This window comes from Pteropus vampyrus, unplaced genomic scaffold (genome assembly GCF_000151845.1).
Source record: "Pteropus vampyrus isolate Shadow unplaced genomic scaffold, Pvam_2.0 Scaffold2, whole genome shotgun sequence".
NCBI lineage: Eukaryota > Metazoa > Chordata > Mammalia > Chiroptera > Pteropodidae > Pteropus > Pteropus vampyrus.
In genome coordinates this window covers 19,260,302-19,278,630 of record NW_011888783.1, presented here as the reverse complement: position 1 = coordinate 19,278,630, position 18,329 = coordinate 19,260,302, and the positions used below count along the sequence as shown (strand labels likewise).

At 34.6% G+C, this 18,329-nt stretch overlaps 2 protein-coding genes across 2 annotated transcripts; one reads left to right on the top strand and one right to left on the bottom strand.

The window, feature by feature from the left end:
* The first annotated feature begins 911 nt into the window (after positions 1–911).
* On the top strand, positions 912–9,365 carry SSB (Sjogren syndrome antigen B). The gene is made up of 12 exons (XM_011357844.2): positions 912–1,090; positions 2,677–2,751; positions 4,645–4,748; positions 4,833–5,007; positions 5,659–5,766; positions 5,854–5,954; positions 6,959–7,030; positions 7,345–7,387; positions 7,772–7,912; positions 8,261–8,447; positions 8,585–8,716; positions 8,975–9,365. Exons 2-12 carry the CDS (start codon positions 2,689–2,691, stop codon positions 9,061–9,063), a joined length of 1,215 nt encoding a protein of 404 aa, XP_011356146.1. The 5' UTR covers positions 912–1,090; positions 2,677–2,688; the 3' UTR covers positions 9,064–9,365.
* On the bottom strand, positions 9,064–18,329 carry METTL5 (methyltransferase like 5). Its single transcript, XM_023529595.1, has 8 exons — positions 18,178–18,329; positions 17,836–17,995; positions 15,877–15,991; positions 15,340–15,521; positions 14,428–14,510; positions 11,038–11,089; positions 9,530–9,579; positions 9,064–9,165 (listed from the first exon to the last, which is right to left on the bottom strand). Exons 2-8 carry the CDS (start codon positions 17,942–17,944, stop codon positions 9,127–9,129), a joined length of 630 nt encoding a protein of 209 aa, XP_023385363.1. The 5' UTR covers positions 17,945–17,995; positions 18,178–18,329; the 3' UTR covers positions 9,064–9,126.

Here is an 18,329-nt window from a genome sequence, read left to right as displayed (position 1 = left end):
TGTAATAAATAGTTTGCTGAATAAGAGTGGGAGTACCCTAACACTCATATGTTTTGTTCTATTAAATACCTATATTCTCACTGACTTGATCAAAAATTGTTTTTAATTATGTTTGGCACAAAGTAGAGACTAGACAAATATTAGTTGAGTGGATTAAAGAGAACTTGATTAATTCCAACTTTAACTACCTGAGCATAATTCTACTAATTTTTTTCTCATTGGCTTGATACAATGTTTGGACTGTATTAATAACTGCATTTTTTCCACATAAACACGTTTGCTGTATTTTGGGACTGTCAAAAGGCCCTGAGATCACATAAGATATTTCACCAGTATCATTTCAAAATGTCAAGAAAACTGAGGGAAAAATAAGATTGCCTCACCACAAGAAAATATTTTTTAAATTGACTAAAATTATTGCGTAAAAAGTATACTAATAGGAAAGGTCTCTGGCAGAGGCAATGTTTCTGCACTAGATGGCATTTTGGTCACTTAAAATCATGTTTAACATGTGCTGCTCCTCTTACCATAGCCTAGGCACAGGTCCTAGCAAGGTACAGATTGTATCATGTTTAATGCTCTTAACAACTGAATAAAGTAGGTGATATCTATCGTTGGCCCCATTTTGTACAAGAGATAAAGTTGAGCAACTTGCCGAAAGTCACTGTCTGTAAACTGGTGAGCCCTTATTTGAATGCAAGCAGTCCAATTCCAGAGTCTCACCTCTTAAACACTTATTGTATTGTTTTCTCAACTCTAAGATTCCATGAACCTCTGATATAAAAAAAAAAAAAAAAAAAATTGACTTGTCCTAACATTCTCTATCACCATACCCGACGTGGGAACTCAATTCCTTAGGAGAGAGAACGCAACTCTGCGGGCCGTGAAAGACAGCGACCGGCGCGCATGCTCACAAAGCGGCGCCAGCTTCTGCGCGGCCGAAGCCCTGCCCTCGTCGGCCGCAAGGGCTGCCGGGACGTCCCCCATCTTCTTTGCGCGCGTTAGGCCAGCCGGCAGCGCTGGAAGCGTCGAGGTTTCTGTCGCTTTTATTGCTACTGTGGCCGGGCTCTGCGGGACCAGGACCTTAAAGGTGAGCTACTTCCCGGGGCTAATGAGAAAAGGGTCTGATAAGGTCTGCTTTGCATGGTGCGGACAGCGCGTTCTCTTTTCTTTGCTGCCTCACGCTGGGCGCGTCCGCTCCTCGCCTTCCTCGGCTTCCTCACGTTCCGGGCGTGCGCCGCGTGGGCCGAGGCCCGAGGCAGCGCGCCGGCGGGGATCTTAGAGGGGCCCCAGCGAGGAATGCAGGATCCTGGGGTTCTCCGCACGTGGCTGGGACCCTGGCGAGCCAGTGGTTGCTTTGGGTCGGGGCTCTAGCGGGGTCTTTGGACAGAAGCTGCCCGCATCCCCGCTGCGTCTTTAAAGTTTCTTACCTCTACTGGCTCCCAGTGTCGCCGAAGGCGGGCATTTCGGGCTACCTATGTTAGGTTCTGGGGAGGTTGGTGCAGGCTGTACTCAGGAGGGTTCTTTGGATCATGTGGGACAGAGTGGAGGCCTTAGAATCGGGGGCTGTAGGTGTTCCCCTGGCGTAACTCTTGGGTTTTTAAGGTCTCCCTTCACTCCCACTAAGGCTTCTGTGCGAAATGGGTAGGCGTGGCTAATATTTCATATCTAGTTGTACATTTTGAGAAAGTATGTGATGAAACGAAGTTCCAAAATTGAGTAGGCCTAAGAAGTCTTGCAGGGACTAAAGAGTTCTTTTATCTCATCTCTTGCTTTCTAAGGGGCCCTAGATCATGGCAGTAACTTAGGAATGTAAATTGTGGTCGTCAAACCCAATGCGTAAGATTGAGCAAACTTTGTAGTGGGATATGCACCATACAAATCCCTATTGCAAGAGCTTCTCGTGTGCATCCATCCAGCTTACTGCATAGTAATTAGTGTATAAGCTTTGCTTCCAAGAAGTGTACCAATGGTAGTTCATCACTAGAGTGAACTATTGGCGATATCCTTAATGAGTTCTGTTTGTACAAGATGAATGAGTCGGTGGTTTAACACAACACTGGAGGCAAGTAATTTAAAGTGAGATTTGGTTTTCTGATCCCTACCTAGCAGACTTAACTACACAGCTTCATTTTTACTGCTCTGCTACTCAGGAAACTGGCTGAAGGTTAACCAATATTAATATATGGAATGAATTAGTTAGCATAGCCCCAGTTTAACGTTGTCGTAGTGTCCCCAGGCTCGAAAATTGTCTTTTTCGTATATTCCTTAGTATACGATTGAACCTTGACTGTAATATGAGTTTTTCACCTTAAAGTTTTGATACTTAATCTTTGTGATAAGTTTTATTAGTAAGTCAGCTGTGACTAATTTTAAAAGAAATTCGACCCACACCAAAACAAGTAGGACTGAGATGCATAATGAAGATAACCACTTGCATTGTTATAGAAGATGGAAGAATGATTTACTGATAACTTGTCAGTTTTCCATCATTTATTCCAAAGTTTTCTTTTGTTGAAATTTGAGAATTGAGTAGAGAAGTTGAACACAGGCCTTTTCTTAAAAATTCTTGAATTTTAAGAAAACGGTGGGATATTGATAATTTTAAAACAATTTTTTTCTGATCTTGAGTTTTATGTTAAAAAAGTAATAATGCCAATCTGGGAAAATTTACAGATAGCCACCACAATGGCTGAAAACGGTGATGAAAAAATGGCTGCTCTGGAGGCGAAAATCTGTCATCAAATTGAGGTATGATCCTTGTGCTATTCAACTGCAAAAACAAGCTGTTTGAAAGGAAATTTAGGGCCTTAAATATAGAAAGAACATTTAGTCTATATATTGACTTATTCATATATTGACCTATTTAACACTTGGCTTGTCTTCAATTTTTAGAATTAGATGTACATATACAGTTTTATATTGGTATAGCAAGTTTATTAAACTGAAGGACTGCAAACATTTCAAAAGATAACATTATAGACTATTACTTTTTTCCCCCCTTTAGGTTTCTAGTCTATGCAGTGAGGATGATAGAAGTACCTTCCTCATAAGGTGGTTGTGAGGATTACGTTAGTTAATAAAATGTAAAACATTTAGCAGAGTGCCTGTCACTTAATAAGATAACATAAAAATCTTTTGTAAAGTACCTTCCCTGTTAAAATAGCACTTTATATTTTTGAAATGCCTAGTTTGTTTTTCTGCCCAAATAATTTTTCTCTGCTATTGTAACCTTTAAGAGTATCTGTTTCCAAAGTCCGTTTAGCATTTTTTTGAACTTGAGTATTTAAGTTGAAGCTTTACAGTCTCAATAATGGCTGCATGGGAAATTATTTCTTAATTTATATTTTATATTCTTACTAAAGAACTTCAGATTACATTATTTGGTGTGTTTTTTGGCAGCTCAGAACTTTGTTAAGTTGCACTTCTCTGCCATTTAAAATTTCCTATGTTGCAACTTTCTGTATTAATTTCTTTATAATTGTGAAAAATTACAAATTATTCTATTTAGTATTTAGAACAATAGAACATTTAATAATGTCCTTTCTACAATTTGGCACCTTTCAAATCCCACCTTCTGAGGTAATCAAGATTAAAAGCCTCATGAATATTCTTTTGGTCAGTGTTTACAGTAAAATAATTTTATTTCCTTCTCTTACCCCCACCAAACATGGGATGTATTTTAGGGGAGTAAAGTTTTGTCATTAATAAAATGCCCATTCCCCAATTTAAATGTAGGATATTTCCAGTATTTTTAGTTGTAATAGTTTTATGAATATCTTCATCTATGTCTTAAACATGTTTACTGACTTAAGATAAAATTCCTGGAGGGAGATGTACTGGCTCAAGGGTTATGCACATTTTAAAAAACTGTTAATACTTATTGCCAGTTTATATCTCTTCCTGCATGACCATTTCTCTGTGTTCAGGTTAATACTAGGTATTCTTGTTTTTAGAATTTTGGCCAGTTTGTTAAATGAAAAATGCTGTTTCATTGCATTAATTTACATTACTTTGATTAATAATGAGGTTGAACTTTTTATGTTTATAGTACATTTTTCCAGCAATTTTTTAAAATGTCATTAACTTGTTTTTCTGTTGAGGTTTTTATTTATTTCTTCCCTCTTGATTTATAAGATTTACTAACAAACTTCTGTGTTTGTCTTTTACTTTTTATGCTACTTTTGACATTCTGAGTAGTCGCACCTGGGCCTTTTCATGTAGTTTTTTCTTTGCTTTTTATACTGAGAAAGAGTGCCTCTATGCTAAAATTAGATATACATTCATATATTTTTTAACTTTTAAAAATTAGAGTGATTCAATTTCTTTTTTTTTTTTACTTAATCCTTCCCACGCTGCTTCGAAATGAGGTTTTTCAATACTAAATCCTTAAGTATGTGTTTATTTGTTGTAAGGCTTTCTAGTCTGTTGACATACATGTTAATTACATTGTTTCAGTAATCAATTTTAATTTTATCTTTTTGGTAATTTGTATTTTAAAGAAGAAAACATTGCTTCTCAAGTTAATGACATTTTTTTGATACGTATTTTTAAAAAATAGAACTTGGTGATGTAATGGTAATTAAAATTGGATTAGAGTCAATATTATACAGTGCTCTGAAATACATTGTAATTATCTTGCAGTATTATTTTGGTGACTTCAATTTGCCACGGGACAAATTTTTGAAGGAACAGATCAAACTGGATGAAGGCTGGGTACCTTTGGAAATAATGATAAAATTCAATAGGTAAAAACCTTTAAAAAATCATCTTTAGATTTTCTGTTAACAAGCACTACTACTAAGTCTTACAATGCTTTTATATATCTTCAGGTTAAACCGTCTGACAACAGACTTTAATGTAATCGTAGAAGCATTGAGCAAATCAAAGGCAGAACTAATGGAAATAAGTGAAGATAAAACTAAAATCAGAAGATCTCCAAACAAACCCCTCCCTGAAGTGACCGATGAGTATAAAAATGATGTAAAAAACAGATCTGTTTATATTGTAAGTGAGCCTCTAATGCATTTAATTAAATCTTATATGTATTTAGACAGAACATATAGTAGAGTGGGTAGGAAGAAAGGCTTAGGAGTCATAGCTTTACCACTTACTATATATATGTTTTTGGGCAGTATTCTTAACTACTCTAAGTCTTATCTTCATAATTGTAGATTTTTTTTTTTTTTTTTTACCTTAGAACTGTTGTGAGAATTAAACGAAAAACCCATATATGTACCATTGGACAAAATCTTTGGCATATTGTAAGCACCCAGTGCATATCAACTGTTCTTATAAACAGCTAAATTTGATAGTAATTTTCTTTAGCATATTAGTTTTTAAGTATTTTTTATTGAAAATTTCAGACATACAAAAGTAGATTGGATGTATAATGTACATTATCCAACTTCAACAGTTATTAACTTTTGATTACCCTTGTTTTATCTCTGCCCCAACTGGATTATTTTGAATAGATTCCCAGATAAACGAGTCACTCTGATTGCACGGGAGAACAGTGCACTTAAGCAGAGCTGTTAAACATTTAGGAGACAGAGATAGATATGTATATCCTGGCTTGATTTCAAGACAAAATGAATCAATTTCTGGTGAATTGTTTACCTGAGAGGTTGTTTGTACATATCTTCCTACTCTTCACAGAAAGGCTTCCCAACTGATGCAACTCTTGATGACATAAAAGAATGGTTAGAAGATAAAGGTCAAGTACTAAATATTCAGATGAGAAGAACATTACATAAAGCATTTAAGGTATGGTTGTATGATGTTACAGACTTTTTCTAGTTGAAAAATATATGGGACATAACTAAAAAAAATCTTTTCTTCCCCTTTTAAAAGGGATCAATATTTGCTGTGTTTGATAGCATTGAATCTGCTAAGAAGTTTGTTGAGACTCCTGGCCAGAAGTACAAAGACACAGATTTGCTGATACTTTTCAAGTAAGTCTTTTCGCTGATATTTCTTCCGGCCACTCAGTTTTATGGAATTGATACACTGGGATAAAGAGCATGGGTTAGCGTCCCGTAATAAGGCCAGTATATTTTGTATCCGTAGGTATCTTTTGAGAAATGCCTGAAATTTGCTTAGTGGAAACTTAGCCCTTTGAGACTATAAAGAAGTGTTTTTCAGTACCTTTTTCCTGTTAGCAATTAATAAAGGAGGTTAAATTTTAGTACTTATTTTGTATCTAAAACTTATAAGTAGGCTGGCTATGAATATTTGGGCTTCTGGTGTAGTTAGAGAATAAATCACTACAATTTTTATCTGTTACTTCTTATCTATATATGCATATTTTTATATGGTATAAAGGATTAATAGGGCTTCGGAGCACATTCTTTAATGTGTGTCTTTAAAAATTAAGAAAAATCATTTTTATGATCAAGTTGTAGACCATCGTCCTCCGCTTAGATTATACAGCCTTCTAAATGCTGTGTACTAAACCTGGTAGACTTAGAGATGCACTGTGGTGAATCATGCTATTAGTGTTAAACCCTCAAAAATATTTTTTAGCATGTTTATTTTCATAATTGCTTATTCTTGGGTCTGAGAGATTCTAGAATTTTCTTTTGTGAAATGAACATATAGAAAACTATGAAACATATAACTACCTTTTATTCTGTATATGAACGATAAAACCAAGATTGTTTATGGGGTTTCTTTTGGAGGATCATGAAAATGTTCTGAAATTAGGTAAGTGATAGCTGTACAGTCCGTTAAAAAACATTGAATTGTACACTTTAAAACAGTGAATTTTATGGCCTCTTAATTATTTCTTAGTAAAGCTGATATTTAAAAAGAAAGGAGTAACTTCCTTGGCATCTTTTGAATTTTTAGGTAATTACGTTGATAGAAAATATAAATCCTATGCCATGTCTTAAATCATTCAAAATAATTTAAAATCTTTGTTCTCATGAATTTAGCCTCTATATTTTGTGTCCTTTAGGGAAGATTACTTTGCAAAAAAAAATGAAGAAAGAAAGCAAAATAAAGTGGAAGCTAAATTACGAGCTAAACAGTAAGTATATCAAGCTAATTGTAACATTCTAATTCCTTTAAGCTTTGACAAGGATAAGATAGTGGTTCTGGGAAGTGAAGCTGATGATCTCTGAAATGGGTAGTAATATGCTTTTCTTTTGCTAGTTAAACATTGAGGTGTTAAGCCGCCTTGATAATCTGGGGGCCACAATGCATTGCACTCTAGCATTGGACAACCAAAAAACCCGACTGGTTTTGCTTATTAAATAGTTTAGTGATCATGATCAAGGTTAACTTTATCAGGATTAAATTATATAGTAAATGGAAACATTCTAATTACATTTCTATTTGTAGAGAGCAAGAAGAAAAACAAAAGTTAGCAGAAAATGCTGAAATGGTAAGTGTATATTGCTGGGATCTAAGAAATCTAATACTCAAAATGATGAAAATATCTGAGGATTTTTCATAGAAAATGAGAGGAAATCTGTAGTTGTCATCGCACTAAAATATAGCCAAATATTGCCTAAAATTATTTTTCCAGAGATAATTTGTCAGATTTATGTAACATGTAACTAATATTACCTGTTGGAGAAATTAAATATTTAAGTTAAATCAGAAGCCGTTGTGGAACAAAAGCTGCCAAAGGAAATGTATCAACTGTTTACTTCAAAATAGCCTTTTTATTGTCTAGCCTTTTCTTTGTATAGGTATACTGTGGTATAAGCTATTTCTGATTTGTGGTTGCTTTTGAGAAATTTTATTGCATTGTATATTTTTGTAGAAATCTCTAGAAGAAAAGATTGGCTGCTTGCTGAAATTTTCGGGAGATTTAGATGATCAGACCTGTAGAGAAGATTTGCACATCCTTTTCTCAAACCATGGTGAAATAAAATGGATAGACTTTGTCAGAGGAGCAAAAGAGGTTTGGAAACATTCATATGCTTTTTAGTAATGTTATAGTTTAGGAAATATAATTAGAAAGGAAGCAATTTTTTATTGTATTTATAAAAAGTTTCTATTTGATCATTTACTCCATTTTGTTATTGCTGTCACTACTCGATGTTTGATATGTGGTATTTTCTCAGTTACTGTGAATAATTGTTGGTATTAGTGACTGCAAGTTTTGTAGAGACTTCCTTCCCGATGGTCAGTAAAATTCATTGAAACTGGTAATGGCAAGGAAGATTTGCAGAGTAGGAAAAATTACTTTGAAGGAATTAACTGTCAGACTAACAACTGAAGGATGTGACTTATTTTGTTTTTGGTGTAGGGAATAATTCTATTTAAAGAAAAAGCTAAGGAAGCACTGGATAAAGCCAAAGATGCAAATAATGGTAACCTACAATTAAGGAACAAAGAAGTGACGTGGGAAGTACTAGATGGAGATACGGAAAAAGAAGCATTGAAAAAAATCATAGAAGATCAACAAGAATCTCTAAACAAATGGAAGTCAAAAGGTCTAGTAATTCTGATTTTTCTCTGACAGTGTGGTTATTTTAACTCATTTGCTTGAGTAAAAATTGTAATTGGTGTTCAAAGACATTGACGAGATTTTAAACATTTCTTTACTGATTCCTCAATTATGTCTCTGCAGGTCGTAGATTTAAAGGAAAAGGAAAGGGAAATAAGGCTGCCCAGACTGGGTCTACTAAAGGAAAAGTACAGTTTCAGGGCAAGAAAACTAAATTTGATAGTGATGATGAACGTGATGAAAATGGTGCATCTGGTAAGTTTTTCTAAGTCCTTTGGTACTTTCATGAGAAATTATTTGTGGGAGAGAAGTGATATGTTTAACTTCTGTATGAGTGACATTCTTGGATTGTGATTTATCCTGGTTATGCTGTTTTACAATTGGAAAACGGATGTTTGGAGAATAAGTTTAGAGAGCAAAACTTCCTATGAGCTTTTTCTCATTGGTAATTTTGCTCAGTATTAATATACAGTAATGTTTACAGTGAACTTAACAAAAATTGTTATTATATAGGACCAGTAAAAAGAAAAAGAGAAGAGACAGACAAAGAAGAACCTGCATCAAAACAACAGAAAACAGAAAATGGTGCTGGAGACCAGTAGTTTAGCCAACAAATTTTTATTTGTTTTAATTAGGTTTTCAGCTGCTTTTGTTTTTGGAAGCTTTTAAAAAGAAAACCGAATTAGGTCCACTTCAATGTCCACCTGTAAGAGAGGAAAATTTTTTGTTGTTTAACATGTCTTTTTGTTATTCAAATGAGGATTTTTTAAAAAAATGTATAGTTCTGTTTGTTATTTCAGATGATTCAAATATCAAAAGAAAGATTCTTGTACTAAATTGCCTTTGTAATATGAGAATGTATTAGTACAAACTAATAAAATATATACTATATAAAAAGCCAAAATTTATTTTTCTTTTTCTGTCCAAAGCATTTGAGAATTTATCTTAAATCAGAGTATTCGCTGTTGATTATAGGCCTGTCCCATAACCCGTCTCCTAGGCTTGTTATTTGTATTTACTCAGGCAACTTGATAACAATAGAAATACTGTAAAGTTTAAGAGACTTACTGATTTCTTTTTATGAAATTTGTATGATGCTGGCAGGTCATATCTCAGCTCTATAAAACAAAAGCCACTTAATGATAAAAATTATATTTCTAAACATTTACCACCCTTAACTAAAAAAAAAACCTGAAAAAACAAATTAAGAATGCATTAATCGCTGGTAAACTGAACCTTTTAGACCTGTCACTTTAACTTGGTATCCAAGGACTAAGCTGATGTCTCTCTCCCTAAGATTAGCCATGGCAAACCGAGTTAGGCATTTCTGCTATTTTGGTCATTTATACCAAAATTTGAAGTTATAGGGAAAAGTTTAGAAGGATAAGTGGACAAAAGTGTACCTTATGAAAATGATAGTAGCTTCCAATTTTTAATATCCTAATCTATAGCTGGAAATCTCATAATTGCTTATTAAAATTTTGTTTGGATTTTAGTAAAAGTAGAAAATAGCTAATTATTTTCTTACTAAGCTCTCAACTGAAAACCCATTTTTCAAATTCTAAAGAATAATGCAGGCTATACATTAGATGACAGTAGAAGATAATAGATGACAATGAGTCTACCTATCCTTCATATTTTACAAAATAAATTTTAACGCTAGGTCATAGGTCTCAAATTTTCATGGGCAATCAAATCACCTTCAAATCAAATCTTGAGGTGCAGGTGATAATTCAGTAGGTCTGGGTAGAACCTGAAATTGTGCAAGTCTAATAAGCTCCCAAGGGATTTCAATGCTGCTGATCCAAGGACCAAATTTGGAGTAGCAAAGCTGTGGTCTGATATACTACTGGAACTGTTCTAAGGTACTCCATGTTGCATCTAATACCTTAAATTAGGTAAGGAATGACAATACTGAATATGTAATAGGAAGACCTTTTACACGTTACTATGAACAGTAATAGATCTAGTTAATAACAGCTAATCCACAGTTTATTGTGTAAAAAACATTTTCCCCTTATTGTACTTTTATTTCAGGCCTTTCAGAATTATTTGGATCATAGTTAGCTTTTAGTTGCATGCTTTTCCCATTTCGATGTTTGTGAATATTAAACTTACTAATAAAAATGTATCAAGCATGATTTACTCATAGTGTGATTATATTTTATCCCCCCCACTTAAAAAAAACTTCATGTTATTTGATTTCAAGGGCAATTAGAAAATTGAGATAGAAAGGTAAATCAGGCATAATATTTTACACAAATTCCAAACAGGTCTGACCAACTCCAAGCCCAAGCACTTAATAACTGTAATTAGTTATAGTGGGTTCTGTCTGAGCCTTGGAATGACCAAATACTTGAGTACTATTAGAAATTTTCAGTAAACTGCATAAATTGGGACAATCTTAGGCAAACACTGAAACCCTGCTTTTATGCTATTTGCTACTATTACCAATCATGCCATTATGCCACACTGAAAAACATGATTTACAGTATTTTCACAGCACCTATATAAAAATGCTGGCTCAGCTAATGCATGTTGACTTTCTTAGATATTTTATGAGAGAATTGTCTTACCTGCAATAATATCTATCTTGATTTTCCATTCTGCAGCTTTCTTTTGAATATGCTGAACATAAATAACATGTTAATGTGAACTGATTCTTAATTTTTAAAAATGTTTTTTACTAATACTCGATACTAAGTTTTCAAGCTTTTAAGATTTCATTAGAATTTAGACGCTTAAAGTTTTTTAACTAGACAATGTTTAGAAAATAAACCAAGCCATTTCAATGCATTTCACCATATGAGCCAAATTACATAACTAAATCCAAGTATAATAAAGCTATTTTTTAAAAAAATACATCAAAATGAACAATGTACTCATTTCTGCAGCATTATTTCATCAATATATATAACCATCTTGGAAACCATTCAACAGAGTTCTGTCTGTGGGCAGTTCAGTGGCCTGGTATAGTAGTTAAGGACATGGTCTCTGGAACCAGACAGCCCACATTTGAACTGAAGCTTTGCTACTTAGTAGCTATGTAACCCTGAACTAATTGCTTATTCTGTGCCTCAGTTTCATCATGTTAAATGAGGATAATGGTATCATCAGATTGTTGTGAAATGTGAAAAATGCTTTGAACTGTCGTGGTGCATGTAGTAAGTACTAAATGTTAGCTATTTATAGGTTTAAAATTCTTGAACCACTATAAAATTTGTTAATTTGTTATAACTGCTTTATGAATTTTTAAAATATATATATAACACTCCAACATTAATAGAAATGTAAGTTACCCATAATTCCCTAAGTAAGTTATGTGCATAATTTTCTAGGAATACTTTCATAGAGATCAATTTTTAGTAGTATACGCATTTAGTTCATGTTGGTAGCGTTCATAATACTTAATTGGCACCAAGGTGATTGATAAACTTAGCTTTCCCTAAATTTTAGTTTTAAATATTTCCATTGTAAACAATACTGACAATATGTTTATAAGCGTAGTTTTTTCTTGAATTTAATAAATAATCTCAGTTTGGGTATATTCTCATTATTTCAAGATCTAGAATTTCTGTATAAAGATACAGATTTTAATGCAAATAATATTGCAATTTAATGGGCTCTTAGGATCTTTGACAAATTTGTTAGAAATAAACTGACATGTTTTAGCTATCTGAGACCTAGGTTAGAGAAAGTTTTTAGACGTTAGATTATACAATGAAATGTGGTTGATTCTGGCAGAGATGTTAAAAAATAGGAAAACTTGGGATAAACATTGAACACTGCCTGGCCTATCTACTTTGCTTTAACTATGAGCCAAGAACTTCTCGTAATGCCTAATGAAGAAAAATATGGCAACAGCTTTGAGAGTCACACAGCTATTAGCATGCCTGCCAGGGTATGCTTATATTTTACCTAAATACTTCTATCAAAAAATTACACTTGATACAAATGTACCTATGAACAGAGAGCCACATACTTTTAAGGCTAGGGTCCACAGTTAATGGGTCTGAGGTAAATTTCAGTGACAATGTTACTAATCATGTAGGATACTTAAGCAAAATTATCAAGTTTATAGCAGATGTATATGTAGAATAAAATAAGGACTGTTAATATTGGAAGTTCATTCTTCATTATACCTTCTTTATATATACACCAGATTAGTTTCTTAAATTTACTGTGCTAATGAAATACTTATGCACTGTCTATTGAAATGCACTTAATGAAATAATTTGCTTAGAATTTATTAAGCTGGCCACAGCAATGCTGATGGGTGTTCCTTGGTAACATGGCTATAGGAATTCATTCAAATAATTAGACTCTGCTGCTTAATTGCATTTTTTTACTGGCATGTTTTACTTGGTCTGCATGAACTGTATATAAGTAACAATATTTGTTATGACAAGCTGTGCAGAAGAGTTCATAGCAGGCTTGACTGCTTATCCTCTGAAAAGCCTGCATATAAAGTTGGCCCTTGGATGGGGTATGGGAACTCAGATTTTGGGAGGGTTTTCACTCTCCATTCCCCTGATACCAGTGGCTTATTGTGCTTAAACTATTCATGCTAATACCTGTTTTGCTGCTTTGGTATTTGGGTATGTGCCAGGCAGGGGTAGTTCCTACATGATCAGTCCCCAATAAAAATCCTAGGCACTAAGTCTCAGTTTCCCTGATAGCATTTCACATGCCTGTCACAAAAATTCATTGCTGAGAAAATCATGTGCATCCTGTGTGACTTCACTGGGAGAGAACTCTGGAAGCTTGCATCTGGTTTTCCCTGGATTTCAACCTATGCACCTTTCCCTTTGCTAATTTTGTTCTGTATCCTTCAGCTGTATTAAATCAAGAGCCATGAGTATGACTACATGCTGAGTCCTGTGAGAATTCCTTGAGAATCATTAAACCTGAGGAGGGTCTTGGGAATCTCCTCAACACAAGATTTTTAGATATCAATAATTCGTGGTGTTTACTTTCACATATTGAATGGAGATTTACTTACCAGTAAAGTTATGTTGTGATCTGCTACTTAACCTACATGTATCACTACTCATCGTTAGCAGTATTTTTTTAGCCATGTAATTTTATATTTTTAAAGAGTTATTAGATTACCACATATCCAGAATTTGTTTCCAACTGGATTCCAGTACACTGTATTTACACAAAGTATTTTTCCTATAAAACTACTTTAAAATCTCTTAATGTAATAGCTAACAGTGATTAACATGTGCCTGATACTATTATAAGTACTTTGTAAATATTAACTCATTTAATCCTCATAACCATCTAAGTATAAGGTACTCTATACAAGAGTACAGATAAGCATGGGATAAGTAATGAAACTGAACCCAAGTATATTGACCAAGATAACACAGCTGGAATGCAGCAGAGTTTGGATCTGAACCTAGGCAGTCTGGCTCTATTGTCTGTGTTCTTGATCACTATTTATATTGACACCAAAATAATGTACTACCCCTGCCCTTACTTTTCTGGAATACATCTTATATACATACCCCTATGTGTTATATGCTGGCAAGAATAATGATGGAAGAGGTGGGTTCTGAACTCAGATCAGTTTAGCTCCAGGCTATGTGTTCTTAAAAACCAGGGCTTACTGCCTCCTTTACATGTACCAGTCTACACAGGGACACTAGGACTTACAGCCATCAACTACGACTTACCCAGGCAAACAAAATAGACTGTAACCCTAATTATACCACACTTCTGAATTATAGTCTTTTCCTAGTAACAGTTCCTGCCTGAACAAATATTTGACAAAAGAAGTTATATGGGCTGGAAGCTAATCACAAATGCCAGCCAGTTAAAGGGAAAATTCAGTTTTAAGTATCAGATGTTAAAAAAGGTCAGGAGAAATAGATACCCTCATATTTTGTATTCACAGTAAATCCTTAAAACACTGTCATGAATTTAAAAGTAAATGACAAAATATGATGATTTGAACCTACCTCTCTAGTCGAGGATTTGTGTAAAGAATATACTGCTGTTCTTGCCATTTCCAAAGCAGTCTTCAGAAATGCCATATCTGTCCCTGTTAAGAGTAGAAAAAGCTCCTATTTACATTATGTACCTATTATCAAAATAGAAGATTAAATGAATACCAAAATAGTTCAAATTCTTTCTGCAAAAAGACAAGGTACACATAAAATATCTAAATATAAGGTTGACAGAATAAAACCAGAATTACACTGTCTTAAATAAGGCTAAGGTAGATAATTACACAATAGAATATATAGATGTCAAATTATAATGTACACCTGAAAATTATATAATTGTATTAACTAAAGTTACCCCAATAAACTTAATTTAAAAAATAAAAAATAAGGCCAAGGTAAAAATTCCAGTATATTCCAAATTAACTTTCAAAGAGAACAGAGTAGTAATGACAATGGGGGGTGGAGTTAGAAGCAAGGACTTTTTAAACCATGCATGTCTTTTCTTCTTACTGACTTCTTACTTTCCTTGCCTACAGCATACACGCAAAATAAACAGCCACAATGAGTCACTGTTACTGAGAGACACATGTTGATACCCTCAGGCATTAAAAAGAGGTTCTAAAAGTATAAAATCTTTAATAGGATTCATAATCATTCATAAGGGTTAGGTAAATCATTTTCGAAAGTGGAGTATAAAAGAATAAAAATATTTCATTTAGTAAAAATTTGTGAAAACAAAGATTGAAAATTTCAGTTCCCTTCCATGCATCAAGCAAGTTCAAACTAAAATTGTAATAACTAGACAGGAAGGACATTGCTTTATTTAATGAACAGTGATAAACACATAATCCAATCAATGAGAACATGGTTTTAAAAACTTGCTTTTCTATAAATACTCCAGTACACCTGATTCTTGTTACTAACCTTTATTATTTTTGGTCCCAAAGGGAGGATTCATAATTACCGTATCAAATGACTTAGACATCCTGTTAGATAATGAGCACACATCACATTGAACCATGTCAACATTTGTTAACTCAAACTCTTCCACATTCCTATTAAATATTTCCAATGCATCTTCATCTATGTCAAATCCAACACATAACCTATAAATATAAAACACAAAGTGTAATCACTTATAGCTCCCAGGTCAAAACAATAACAAAATTAAAATCATATACCTTTTTAACTCAACTAGTAAAGAGTGAATGTTACTTTTCAACAGCATGATTTCCCAACCTGGCAGGGGTTGGAAACTCAGCTTTGCATATAAAGGCATGTTAACTGCTGCTCTCACCATTTTACTTTTTAGTTTGTTTTGATGTTCTGCTCATTCGAAATATACTCATTATCAGATTCTTACTCCCCTTATCTCTTACTGTAGAGTCCCATAATCAGTTGATCCTATTTATGCTTATTAAAGCCGCCCCATATCCAAATAATATATACTGGATCACCTACCCTGCTCCTAACATTGCAGTTCCGATGCTAAGCACTCCACAACCACATCCTAGATCTGCAATCACTTTATTTTCAATGTCATCATATGTATTATGAATTGTATAGAGCATGCATGCTAAAAGATCAAAAACATTAGAGAATAATCAAGTTTATGAATAAAATCAATTTGTGCAACTGACTCTCTAAAACAGTTTGTCTTGCATTATTTAGTCCTTCCCCAAATGGTGTTCCAGATAATTAAAAAAACATAAGGCATATAACCTGGTATGCAGTAAGAGGCCACACAAAAAAAGTAACATATACCAGTGGTTTCCCAAAACTAGTCTCTGCTGACAACACCAAGAACGACAAAACTCTGAAGTAAAATGAGAAAAATATGGTTAAAATGTTATTTTTCCTCAGTCTATTCAAAAACATTGCACACATACATATATCAGTTCTTTCTTTGATATTAAATAACTTGTTAATATATAAACTTGGCAACCCTACATTAGTCTCCAAAATCATTTTAAATTTTACTGATCTGTGAAATCTGTAAGTCTGGGAACCACAAATACTGAACAAGCATTAACACTGAAATGGCATAGAACTATTTTGCAACAAATTTGTCTCCTGAACACAGGTACCATAAGGTTAAGCTAGAATGGGAAAGGAAAAGACCTACATCCAAAATATAGCCTTAGACATATTCAGACATTATATTTATGATCTACAGACACATAAATTTTATAACCTAGTGAGGCCTGATAAGAGAACTATCGAGAAGTGCAGAAGCTGCTATCGGAAAGGGATCTTTCAAATACACAATGGTCTGGGATATACTGAAGGCTAAGCATGAATAAAACCACTGATACCTCCCTGTGAGTATATGAACCCAACAAGGATTACTGGCCATCATTGATGCCCCAGGATCCAAAGGTTTTAAGGAAAGCACAATTACAGGGACATCTCAGGCTGACTGCAGTTTTGATTACTGCTGCAGGTGTCAGTAACTTTGAAGATGGTTATCTCAAAGAATTAGGACACCCGCGTACATATTACACACCGGATGTGAAACTATTATTATTTTGTAATTGGGTTCCACAAAGAAACCCTAAAGCCAAAAGACATTAAAGAATTCATTATTATCTAAACTGAGAATACTGGTCTTAACCCAGACACAATTTTGTGCCAGTTTTCGGTGGGAATTACGACACTGTGTTGGAGTTAATTGCTGGTATGCATGTATTTCCCCTGACTTTTATTGGTAGCTTAGAAACAGAACTATATTGGAGCTGGACGGGGATTCCTTCTTGATGGTGTTGCCAACAATTAAATTTCATAAAACTCTTCAATGACTTTAGTAATACTTTTATTAAACATGAACGGTTTTTCCTGTATTTTTTCCCAGTATTAGTCTCTTGCATCAAGCAACACTGCTGATTCTCAGACCATTCTTTAAATCTGAAATGCATCCTCATCTTTATATAGCACCTATTCCAGATTTGTTAAACTCAATCCTTCGATTACCAACTCCAGTATTCATTTCTAGGGCAGAGTACACCGTAGGAATCCTTGTGTTGACAATTCATTGCAATAGGAAATTGCAACGAATTCTTATTTAGCAAATACTTACTGAGCTCTTAACAAGTATCAGAAATTCTTCCAGGCAATGGAAATTGTGTGAACAAGACCAACAAATTCTTTGCCTTCGAGTTTACAGTGCCATGAGAGAAACGGATTTAAAAAAAAAAAATCTGACAGTGTTAAGGGGTATGTAAAAACCAAACAGTAAAATGATAAAAGTGTATGTGTGTAGGGTGTCTTTAGCTGTGGTGTCAAGTAAGTCTTCTTTAACATGATATGTAATCTTACAGATTTCTTCCAGACGTTTTTGGTATCTAAATAATTGTTCTAATTCATTACAAGAGTAGATAGGATAAACCCGTGAAACATGGGCGTGGTCACCAGCCTCCCTACCTGCAATGTGTGGCCTGGTCGGATACTGTTCCAGAAGAAGCTTGGGCTTTTCGAATCCATCCACTTGTTGCAGGCGACTCTCTAGTTCCTTAAGCCTTAATTTCTTCATTTTAAAAAAAGTGTACGTTCTCAAGGTTTAATGGCACTGGATCTGCAACATCTGCAGAGAAACCTATTTAACCTGAATTTTCCCACTCCACAATCCCCTGCCCATATTTCAGCGCCGCTAGCCAGTGGCCGGGAAGGGGACGCAGAGCGCTTAGGGCACACCAGCCTCCGCCGTTCCCGCTGTCCATGCGCCAGCGGCAGGCGGAGTCTTTGGCCAGCCCCCGACCCGCTTGCCTCCAGGGTACCCAGCGGCGATCTCGGGGTCCTTGGAGACGCGCGGCGGCTACAGCCTGGAGTCACGGTAAGATTTCAAGTACCGCGTCCCAGTATTTCAAAAGACAGCTTGCGCTTTGGGGCCGGAAACTCCACCACGCACGCACGCACGC

What these genes read in the sequence shown, in the direction of transcription:
- SSB (XM_011357844.2), top strand. Translation starts at nt 2,689, where the DNA reads ATGGCTGAAAACGGTGATGAAAAAATGGCTGCTCTGGAGGCGAAAATC. An exon ending in ATAATGATAAAATTCAATAG is followed by an intron (nt 4,749 to 4,832) that starts GTAAAAACCTTT and finishes ATATATCTTCAG; the next exon opens with GTTAAACCGTCTGACAACAG. An exon ending in GCTAAATTACGAGCTAAACA is followed by an intron (nt 7,031 to 7,344) that starts GTAAGTATATCA and finishes TTCTATTTGTAG; the next exon opens with AGAGCAAGAAGAAAAACAAA.
- METTL5 (XM_023529595.1), bottom strand. Translation starts at nt 17,944, where the DNA reads ATGAAGAAATTAAGGCTTAAGGAACTAGAGAGTCGCCTGCAACAAGTG. An exon ending in CAAGATAGATATTATTGCAG is followed by an intron (nt 9,580 to 11,037) that starts GTAAGACAATTC and finishes TTTGTTTTATAG; the next exon opens with AGCTGAGATATGACCTGCCA. An exon ending in AATTTCATAAAAAGAAATCA is followed by an intron (nt 9,166 to 9,529) that starts GTAAGTCTCTTA and finishes CCTCTCTTACAG; the next exon opens with GTGGACATTGAAGTGGACCT.